The sequence below is a fragment of the Lagenorhynchus albirostris genome, chromosome 16 (genome assembly GCF_949774975.1).
Source record: "Lagenorhynchus albirostris chromosome 16, mLagAlb1.1, whole genome shotgun sequence".
NCBI lineage: Eukaryota > Metazoa > Chordata > Mammalia > Artiodactyla > Delphinidae > Lagenorhynchus > Lagenorhynchus albirostris.
Genome location: NC_083110.1, coordinates 73,733,548 through 73,744,977, shown reverse-complemented (window position 1 = coordinate 73,744,977; position 11,430 = coordinate 73,733,548). Strand labels below are relative to the sequence as shown.

The 11,430-nt window shown below is 44.7% G+C and overlaps 1 protein-coding gene across 5 annotated transcripts in view; it reads right to left on the bottom strand.

Annotated features, from left to right (window-relative positions):
• Positions 1-4,035: 4,035 nt before the first annotated feature.
• The window catches only part of WDR11 (WD repeat domain 11), a 78,957-nt gene continuing 71,562 nt past the window's right edge, over positions 4,036-11,430 (bottom strand). For 2 of the 5 annotated variants that reach the window (XM_060126734.1, XM_060126728.1), the window contains 2 exons: positions 10,022-10,083; positions 4,036-5,135 (listed from right to left, as the gene is read on the bottom strand). In XM_060126734.1, the coding sequence (XP_059982717.1) occupies positions 10,066-10,083 (18 nt within the window). In that variant the 3' untranslated portion in view covers positions 4,036-5,135; positions 10,022-10,065. Of the gene's footprint in view, positions 5,136-10,021; positions 10,084-11,430 lie in introns of those variants that run through there. The other 3 variants (XR_009536172.1, XM_060126731.1, XR_009536171.1) reach the window with 2 other exon arrangements.

Genomic DNA, 11,430 nt, shown 5'->3' with positions numbered 1-11,430 from the left:
ATTCTCAGGGCAGTAGTGCAGGGGTGCAGAGGATGACTGCTCGAGATAAGAGGAGAGAGATGGAAAGTTATCTCTTGCTCACTCTGACAAAAGCCCCAGGTCTGCAGCAGGCCTCCTCGGAACCAGCAGGTGTATGGAAACCTCACGGTGTGAATGCTGAGGATCCCTTTGACAAAGAAGTTCATCCCCAGAGGTGACGGTCAGGCGCTGGTCCAGGGCATCCCGCCAAGGCCAAGGGGCCGTGGTCTTTGCGGCCTCAGCCTTTTCGTGATGAGGTAGGCTCACGGATTTTCCATCTCGTGCTTCTCTCGGGAGTGGAGTAGGTCTTTGTTAAGAGCTTTGCGAGCTCCCAGGGAACTCGCTTTTGGGGAAGCTATTCCCTATTATATCGAACAGAATAAAATACATCCCTGGCTAATATCCGAACACATTGTTATATAAGTACTGTATTAAAGCAGAGTGGTGGTTGACTTTTAGGTGTAATGTTATGTCCTGTAGACATTAAATTCAACACGTATTCATTTTGGGTTTGTTTTTTCACTCCCTCTCTTTGAGGGAGGGGATGTGGCTTAAATTCTTCTGTAGAGTCTGGGTCTTGGCAAGTCCAGTGCCTCTAGGGCCCTTGCAGACCCGCCTGGCTGGGGAGCGCAGGTGTTGGGGGGTGGTCAGAGGCAGGGAGGCATCACTTCTCTCTTCTCCCGTTATCTTCTTGGACAAGCATCGTTGCCCAGCTAACAGCTTCTCTTTTCTGCCTCCAAGCAGGATTCTTCCTCCACGTTCCCTCCTTTGTAGGAGCGAGGGGAGTGAGCTCCTGTAGGGTAGAGCAATTTACCTCGAGCTAGGAACTCAGTGACAGCCCAACCCTTAGACCTTCAGAAAGCCTCCGGGACCAAGAAATCAGTTTACGGGTTTGTGTTCTTCTTTGAGAGGGGCCACCCAGGTGTGATTGCATAGTTGCTTCTTTTTGATGTTGCACAGCCCAGAGCCATTTCTAGGGGCCCTGACTCCTGCAGATAAAGCAGCTCGGCTGCCCAGGGGCCATTGCAGCTCTTATCTCAGGCCACCCCTTCCCTCCCAGCCCCTTTATGTAAGTACGAATCCCTTTAACCCCAGGTGTCTTCATTGCCCTCCCCTCCAGATGCGCCCCCCACCCCACCCCAAACACACCTGCAGCCTGAAGCCTCCTGACCTGGGCTGGGCCAGGCAGGTGCGCACTCCACATTCCATGGTGCTCCTTGCCTCCGGGCTGGCTCAGACAAGCACCCCTCCCCAGCTCCGGATGCACAAACAGAGGCCTTTCCCTCTCCTCGGCTGGGCCTAATTGCAGTGAAGCCTGGATGTGAGTGTCAGGTGGGCCGAGGAGAGCAGGTGAACAAGCCAGGGCGCTCCTGCTCTGAATTCTTCGTTACCAGTCGGGATTCCTGCCCCAAGCGTGAGGCCCAGAAGCAGAGACAGTGCAGGGACAGGAGCTAATTAAGCTGTAAGCCATCCCCAGAGCCCCAGTTCATTTGTAATTATGCTGTCTGATCTCAGAAGCACCCCCAGTGCTCTGGGAGAGCAAGGAGGAAAAGGGGGAGCAGATGATTGAGAAGTTGATCAGGCCTTTTAGAATGGATTTTCAGGAAACTGACATTTACACCATTCTTAGAGAATCCAGCTCCCTGAAAAGAACCATAAACCGTGCCTAATTCTGCCACGTGATCTGAGGAGCCCCGATTGACCGGCCCCAGGGGGTGCTGACTTCTTTCATGTAGGTCAGGGGACCCCTTTGTGGTGTAATTTTGGAAGGCCCCCCACTCGCCCCTGCCCACAGAAATACCCCAGCTAAGCCCATTGATGCTGGCAAGCAAGCTGTGCATTCATTCTACTGCTTCGGCATCGCAGAAATCCAAACGCTATGTTTGCTTTCACAGACGCTACACCTCGGTGGGCAGGAGGAGAAGCCAGTCTCTACAACGACGTGATCTAATTGCTGTATCCTCCAACCGGTATTTTTTTTTTTTTTTTTTTTTTTTTGCGGTACGCGGGCCTCTCACTATTGTGGCCTCTCCCGTTGCGGGGCACAGGCTCCGGACGCGCAGGCTCAGTGGCCACGGCTCACGGGCCCAGCCGCTCCACGGCATGTGGGATCCTCCCGGACCAGGGCACGAAGCCGGGTCCCCTACATCGGCAGGCGGACTCCCAACCACTGCGCCACCAGGGAAGCCCTCCAACCTGTATTTTTTTTTTAAACCATCAGCAAATCGAAACATGACCTAATTTTTAGACCTAATTTTTCAAATGGGTAGACTGAGGACCAGAAAGAGTTAGTGACTTAATTCAATGTCATGCAGGCAGAATGTGTGACTTAATTCAATGTCATGCAGGCAGAATGTGGCAGAGCGGAACTTGCATCCAAGTCCTCTGGCCTCCAGTCCAGAAGACTCTGCAGTTCATCAGAAGTAGAGTATAAAGAAAAAGCTAGAAAGCTAAGGATTGGTCAAGCAACACTACGGAGACTGGTACTGGGTAGGGAAGGGTGCCTGCAGAAAGGGCTGCAGCCTGAACTTGGTCCCCGTTATCATCTTTGGTCATTTTTGATTTGTTAACTGTTAGAAAAATCCAGGTTGAGAATACAGCCGTGCTCCAAAGGATAAATCGCCGGCAGAAGCTCTCAGGCCGATGCGCTTACATCGGTTAACTTCATCCCTCGTAGTAATGGGCCCTGCTGACAACTGACTCAGGTCTGGGCTCCGAGCACAGGCTCTCCCAGACCTTGCTGCTACCTAGACAGCCCCACAGAACCAAAAGGCAGCAGCGCATCTTTGCGCGCCTCTGAGGAAAACCAAATAATACCGGGCTCGACCTAGCTTAGGCAGTGCCTGTTTCTTTTAAAAACAAAGAAGGAGACAGACAAAATTCCTGCCTGAATCTGTTTGCCCTGTCCCCGTGGCCAAGCCCTAGGAATTCTGTCCTGGCTGGGAAGACTCAGGCCTCAGCACTTTTCTGAGCAGTGGGGACTGGGGCCAGAGACTCTGATTTTAGTTCCCAGAGTAGCAGCAAAGACGTGTCAGAGGGAGCCGGCCTTCCAGAGCCTTCCAAATCTGTGGAATGAAGCTAAGGGATCTTGAGACTTTTTCTATTTTTATTACAAATTATAAAATGTAAACAACTCTTGTTTCGTAAAATTTTAATAAGGAGTCAAGAGTTAAGGAACTTAGCCCAGTGCCGGGCAGAGAGTAAGCACCCCAAAATGATCATTATAAAAATAACACATTTCTAAGTGATAAAGGTAGCTGTCTCATTGTAAACAAATTTGGAGAACACTGAGAAGTACAAGGAACAAAATGAAATTCATCTACAGTCCAAACTCTCAGACATGGGACCTTATATATAAGGTCCTTATATATATCCTTCCAGAGTTTTCTCTACCCATAAACTCAATATATCTATATAATAAACTGGATATGTCTATATCACACATCATAAATGGAATATATTTATTCACACAAAATTTTTATTTGTACATGGTTATACGTATTGTTTGGCTACATTTTTACTTGACAGCATTTCATGAACTTCTTTTCATATTAACAAATATTCATCTAATTCATTATTGTTCATGACCACATAGTATTCCCTTATATTATAAACAACTCTTCAGTGAGCATCCTTGCACATAAAGATTCACTCACTTGCCTGATGATTTTCTCTGGATAATTCTCAGAAGTCGAACTCTCAGAGTTAAAGCTTTTAGAGACACATGGCCCAGCTCCCTTCCAGAATGAGTGGACCAGTTTTATCCTGAGATCTTTTCAGGTACTAACAATACATTGACATGAGTCTATTCTCCTTATTCATGGATTCCCTGTTTGCAAATTCACAAAAAAACATTCCCCAATGTGTTCCAGAAATCTCTATGGAAAAATAGGATGCAAATTTTGGATATTTTAACCCTTACAGTCCCTGGTTCATAGTAAGCACTCATTAAATACAGTGTGCGTTGAATGAGTGGGCAAAAAAGACAGAGGTGCTTATACAATTTGGACCCCAGTTCAGCATAATGAACTTTTCTGCTTCCTCTTTCTTTAACCTGTATGCTCCCCCACCCCCGCTTTTGGCTGGCTCTTTACAGGAGTCTGTCTGAGGCACAAGCACCCAGCTTCCACATACCCTCTCGGAAGCAAGCCCCAGGTCACACCCTTGACCTTCATCACACACTGAATTTGAAGGCCATCAATGGCACTGAGCACAGTGGGGATGCTGCCCGCATCATCCCATTTCCAGAATGAAAAAGTCAGAAACAAGGATGTAATCTGATTTATAAATCTATGTATGGGGAAGAAGAAACATATTTGCAGAAGAATAATATTTTGTGACACGTGAGGATTATACAGAGCTCAAATTTCAGTGTCCGTAAATAACGTCACTGGAACATAGCCGCTCCCATTCATTCCTGACCATTGTTGGCTGACTTTGTGACCCTGCGGCCGAGTGGAGTAGTTGCTACAGAGACTGTACAGCCCACAAAGCCTAAAATATTTACTCTCTCTGATGCTTTGCAGAAAAGTTTGCCAAATTCTGACCTGGAGGTAGGAAAGGATATTTAGTCACAACGGACAATTTTTTTTTTAATTTCATGGTGGTTTTATTTATTGATTTTAATTTTTATTTTATATTGGAGCATAATGGACACAATAGACTTTTAAGTCACACGGGTGTGTACGCAGACGCTAGGAGTGTGAACGTCCTACTGTTGAAAGCTATGATTCTCAAACTCCTTGGCCTCGGAACCCTCTTTAACCTTGAAAATCACCGAAGACCCCAAAGAGCTTTTGTTGACTTTGAGTTGTATCTATTGACATTTCCCATATTTGAAATTAAAACTATGAAACATTTTAAATATTTATTTATTAATTCATTTAAAATAATGTAATAATCCCACTACATAGTCACACATAACACATTTTTAGGAAAAACGATGATACTCTCCAAAACAAAAATTTCAGCCTAGGAGAGTGGCATTGCTTTACAGTTTTGCAAATCTCTTTAAGATCTCGGTTAACAGAAGACAGGTAGATTCTCACCATTGCTCCTGTATTCACTCCAGTGCAACATTACACAACATACAACCTCTGGAAAACTCCACTATATACCTATGAGGGAACAAGGGCGAAAAAGACAAATAACATCTTAGAATTATTATGAAAGTAGTTTTAACCTAGTAGATCTTCTGAAGGTTTCTTGGGGAACCCCAGGGGTCCTGGGGCCACACTTTGAGAACTGCAAGTTTAGAACACAAGGGACACACATATGGCAACATTTGCAAGGTGAAGCCTCTATGAGAAGCTGACTGAGCTGGAGCAAAGAGCCCCTCTATTGCCTCCCCTTTCAGCAAGGTAACCAGAGTGTCAGAGATGGAAAAGGTTAAGACAACACTGGCCTCCCCCTCACTTGTCATGCAAACCTGGGGTGGAGGAGGAGCAGCTGCTCACTTGCAACCATGGCAACCAAAGCCTTGGGAGTAGCAGTTCCTCCTCCCCTGGGTCCCAGGCTTTCGACCAGCCTTGTCTGTCTTCTTTCCTATTTCTTCTCCTTCCCTCCGCCTTCACCCATAAGCTGGGGGAAAAGAAACCAGGTGACATGCCTCCCTGTGCCCAATATGTCATAGAGAAGGACCAAAGAATTCTCGTTTTCATTTCACGTGGGTATGGCTATCCAAAACCCTCCCTTCCCCTGGAGGAGCCATTTCCCCTGAGGGCTCCCCCGGCCACCTTGCTGCACCAATGCTTTTGGTATCATTTGGGTGCAGCTATTTTCTCTCCCAGGGAACATAAGATTCAGTCTATTCCCACACCTGCTTTTGCTCTTTTTATTTTGAAATTGTTTTTGCTAATCTGTAGAAACAGAAGGACAGTCTGTATACTGAACACAACCTGAGAACAAAAGTAAACTATTCTGAGCATGAAGGTGAGGTCTTTGATGTGCTTGAAGCAGAGCAGCTCCATCGCCCGAGGCAGACTTTTGCTAAGAATATTAGTCTACTTTCATTGTCTGCTCACTACGTACCAGGCACTTTTTCAAGTACTTGAGACACAGACTGCAAATTGTATACCCTGATATCTGCTGTTGCCCTTTTCTTGAATTCATGGTTTTAAGCTAGGCACATGGCTTCCCAGTATAGAGACAATGTCTTCAGTGAGGGTCTCACGGATGGAACCCCAGTAAGCATTGGCTAGAACTAGTCACATGGACCCACCTACCTGCAAGGGGACTGGGAAACACGGCAGGGCACGTGATACGTGGTGAGAAGAAATGTCTCTGCCATCGCATGGAAGCACCCACATGCCTACAATCAGGTCCTACTGAAAAGTATTCTGAGTCCTTTCCTTAGTCTTTGGTGGGGATGCATCGGAAATTCTAAGCTCCTATTAACGGAAAGCACAGATGCATAAGGACTTTCATGGGTATCCTGTCCTGGTGACAGAACAGGTGAGGACCTTAATAAGTATTTGATGGCTAAGGAGTAATTAGTCAAGTGGGGTCTGAGAACTAAAAGAGGAAACTTAATGGCCTGAGGAGAAATAAGCCAACTGTTCCAGCTGAGTCTGCCTTCCAGGCCATGAAGACACCTGGACCAGTACCTGAGGCACCATCTACTCCTCCAGCCCCTCTGATCCCCTCCGACAAGGATGAGAGGAAATAGGTCCACAGATTTGTGGACTTTGGAAAGAGATAACTCAAGAGTATATATCTAGAGAAATGTACATTTTTATTTATACCCAAGTCCTCCAGTCTGAACATATTAGATTTTATTTAAGAGGTTTTGAAGAGAAAGAGTCAGCTTCTCTTTTTCACAGTTGGCCAATTATAACTAGCACCTAAGGACCTGGTGGAACCAGGGGCTGGCTTATTTTTGCTCTGGAACGTAAATCTATCACCCAGGTATTTACTTTGTCCCTATCATGTGCCTGGCGCAACGTTAAATACTTTGATGAAAAGAAAAGTACAGTGTGCTGTACAGCAATGAGACAGGTTTTGTAGTAAGACATGCCACTTTTTGTAATATTTAGCCTGGAAGAATTTGCCCTTCAAAGCAGTCCCTTTAGAAGGTTGTATACTCATTTCTGAGATGGAGATGAGAAGGGCTGTGGCATCCTCTTTTGCAAATGTCTTCAGGCCCCAGGTAAGGACTCATATGAAAGCTGAGTGCATTTCTACTGTGACTTCTCCTTTTCTGTTATTATTATTATCCAAGAGAGTTGTCTGCCTTGTTTACTAGAGTTGGCTTTCAATACCTTTTGTGTATCCTCAGAAATTAAATACACACTCAACAGAGGAAGAAGAGCAATGCCCAGTGACTATCTAGAAAAATGCTCTGTAGCCTCTGAAGGCAAACCCCCACGTGTATTTTAAAACGTTACGACAGATTATATTTTCCAAAAACAATATTTCTAATGATATTTCTCATTCTATATGCTTTTGAGAAACTTAACACCCACCCACCAACAGGTAGAGTCTAGTTCCCTCCCCTTGAAACTAGGTGAGCTTCCGACTCACTAGTGAGCAAGAGAATGCATGGAAGCGATGCTGTCCGACTTCAGCGTGAGGTCATAAAAGGCAGTGAGTTGAACAGTCTCCCCAGGACCTTGACCCACCACGTAAGCATTCTGATGGCTCTGAAGCTTCCATGCTGCGAAGAAGCCCAAACCCCCCACATGGAGAAAGCACATGGCTATGAGGTGCGGGAGATCTCCAGCTAGCCTCCGGCTGCTCTCTGCGCACAAGAGACCCACAACCATCAAGCCAGCCCTTCCTCATTTCCTGTCACACACAAACTGTGACAGAGAATAAAATCATTGTTGAATTAAGCATAGCCAGTGGTAATTCTGGGCTCTCCAGAAAAAAGAAAAAAATCCTAATTTGTACTGTCTATTTCCATGCTATAAACACTCCTACAATGGCCAACCTTAAGCTACCAATGTGGTGACTATTGAGTTGGGAAGAGATGCAAACGAGGGGCTCAGCCAGCCCCTATCCAGTGCTAGAGCAGACCCTAAAAGAGGACAGCTCTGCAGCCCCAACTGGAGCTGCTGGGTGTGTTTTAAAGTTCCTTCCCCGGTTTACGTGATGGAGCCCAGAGCCAGATGGTACTGGGATTTGTGGAGCTTATCTGTGCCGGCCTTTGGCCAAGATAGAGAATAAAGCCCTTTTGGCTTCATGGTACACAGAGAACTGAAACCTCTAACCAACCCTAAAGGACCCCTAATTTGACAGTATCTTCCCCTTCTAAGGGACAGATATGCCGATGGTGGTGGGCTAGTGAGGCCATAGCTCTTTGGGGTTCTGAAGACTCTTCTTCCCCAGCTAGGCTGGGAATGCCTGTCCTGAGGGATTTGCCAAGTGCAGAAGAAACTTATATACAAGAAGCTTTGGGAATGCTGGGTCTGCTTTGTGAGAGATGGCCACACTTGCAGGGATGAAATGTGCCTCCACTCCCCCCATCACACTGTCCCCAACCCTGGCCACCACCACTTGGGGAAAACATCCATCTCCGACCATCCGAGTCTGCATGAGGGGTTCAGACAAAGAAGGTCATGCTATTTTCAACAACTTGTTTTCTATCATAAATTAATCTATTTTACTGTGGGGAAAGAAACCACACTCATAAAAGGAGAAAATAAACCACACCCTATCCCCACTATCCCATCTGAAAACTTTAGGTTTTTGTTTTCAGTCTTTTAACATATACAGTATGTACAGGTTTCACGTCCAAAGTCCTTCCCTTAGCGTTACATCATGGGCATTTCCCTAAAAAAAAATGATAAGAATGGCTACATAATATTCCATCATTTGGATGCTAACAACTGTAACAGATGTAGAGCCCATCTCCCAAAACTTTTGAGCTACTCCAGAAGTGGAAAACCTTGTGAGGAAGTCTTTGTGTTCTCATCTGACAGGAGAGCATTCGTAGAAGTAGGAGAGCATGATGAAAGGATATGGCCATTTTTAAGACTCTTGATTAATATTATTGTTTTAAGAAAGTTTCTATCAGTGTGAACTCTGACCAGAAATGTGAAAGAGTGTCTGTGCTACAGCAAATTAATGGGCAAAATGAATTTTCACTATTGGTTTGATTTACATTTTTGATTAATGTATATGAGTATTTTACATGTTTGTTGAACATTTGTATTTCTTTTCTTTACTCGTGTTCTTGGTCCATTTTAATATGGTTATGTTAGCACTTTTCTCATTGTTTTGCAATAGCCTTTCACATAAAAATAAGATTCTGTGTGATACTTATCACAGACACCTTTCCAGTGTTACTGATGCCTAGAAGTTTTAATGTTTCTGTGGTCAAACCCAATAATCTTTTACTTTTTAACCTATGTCTAAGCTTTTATAGCTATAAAATTCTTCTCTCAAGATCTGAAATTTCCCCATGTCTTCTATTTCTATGTTATTTTTGCATATAACTGTTAAGTGCATGTGGAATTTATTTTGGTATATGGGGAGAGCTAGGGATTATCTTTAATATTTTCCACATGGTTGGGTCCTAACATCCTTTATTGACTAATCTCCCTTTCCTCACGGATCTTTACCACGTACTAATTTTTTATCTCTATTAGGGTCTGTGTTTGAGACATTCTGTTATACCCATCCATATGCTGATGGTTTGATTTGCCTATTGAAGTTTTATAACATCTTTGTTTTTCTTCTTTTCCCTCAACAGTGTAATACTTTCAATGTATTTCTTTCTCAAAATATTCTGGGCTGGATCAAGCTACCAAAATTTCCCGAGAAGGAGCGTTCCTGGCTACTGCAGGCCTCGTCTGAATAGGACTCCTGTTGACCTGAGTAGCCCCCGTTGTCTTACGATAATAGTCAGTTTTATAACTTTCACCCAGGATCCTACTCTTTTGATTTTTTCCTGCTCATCCGGACCTTTTGCTGTAGAATGGAAAAGCAGACAAGGGCAGGACGAAGACAGAGCTTGGGCCTTGCTGGGCCACCTTGATAGGAAACTAATATATGTAGTCACCTTTTTCCTATTAAGAGCCTACTGTATAGCACATGGAACTCTTCTCAATATTCTGTAATGACCTAAATGGGAAAAGAATTTGAAAAAGAATAGATACATGTATATGTATAACTGAATCCCTTTGCTGTACACCTGAAACTAACACAACATTGTTAACCAACTATACTCCAATATAAAATAAAAAGTGGTTGTTGTTGTTTTTAAGAGTGTCATTTGCCTATTGTTGCTAGAAAGCAACAACTTGGATTTAGCAATGTCTTCACTGAAATTTAGCAGAGAGACACCCACAAAGGAAACTAGTAGTTCCTCATTAAAGAACACTGGCAAGGGCTTCCCTGGTGGCGCAGTGGTTGAGGGTCCGCCTGCCGATGCAGGGGGCACGGGTTCGTGCCCCGGTCCGGGAAGATCCCACGTGCCGCGGAGCGGCTGGGCCCGTGAGCCATGGCCGCTGAGCCTGCGCGTCCGGAGCCTGTGCTCCGCAACGGGAGAAGCCACAACAGTGAGAGGCCCGCGTACCGCAAAAAAAAAAAACAACAACACTGGCAAGGGGGAAGGCTCTACTTGTAACTTTTATCACTAAATTATTTTGGGGTGTGCTGCAGTCTCTCGGGAATTCTGCCGCACCATCTGTGAAATGAGGCTTCCAGACTGGACACCCTCCCAGCTCTAACGCAGCGCCACTGGTTCTAGACAGCCCCATCCAAATCTTGCGATGAAACCCTCCAACCGCCTTTATTTTCCTGAAACCAGCATTTGTCAGAACTTTTCAATAGCTCTAAATTCAGACACCTTCCTGTTTTTCCTGAGCCTTCTTGCTTTGTGAATGGTCCTTTCAAGATCCCAGGAATAAAAGCAGGCCCAAAGTGTGAAGCAGATAAAAAGCAACAGCAGTACAAGAGAAGAAAAAAGATGTGGGTTCCCCCCCCTTTCCCTCATTAGTTTAACTTCTGACCGATTTAGACATTTGTTACATTTTTCCTGGAAACTTGAAAGTTTAATTTGGAATCCAGTCACAGAGAGAAAATTCTGCTGAGGATATAATGCAAAAATATGTTTGCTAATGAGTGGCACTGATTTTACAGGAAATAAGGAAGAAAAATACAAATTTTGGAAGAAAATAAGTAATTTCACAATGTTTCCATTTGCTCCATATCCAACTTCATTGCTTCAGGGGGTAGCTTGGAAATTTTTCTCCTGAAAGCACAGTAAGTATTCCTGTAGACTGTCTATTTTCTGGCCTGGAAGAGGCGGGTAGAGATGACAAATTTCCTAGAACCACTTCTGGGAAATCTGTGTTGACGGCATCTCTGATTTTAAACTCTCCATTTTTTCCTCCAGCAAAAACACACCAAATCGTGCAACAAGGCTGAACAGAGCAAATTCCTGCGTCTTTAATTAAAAAAAAATCT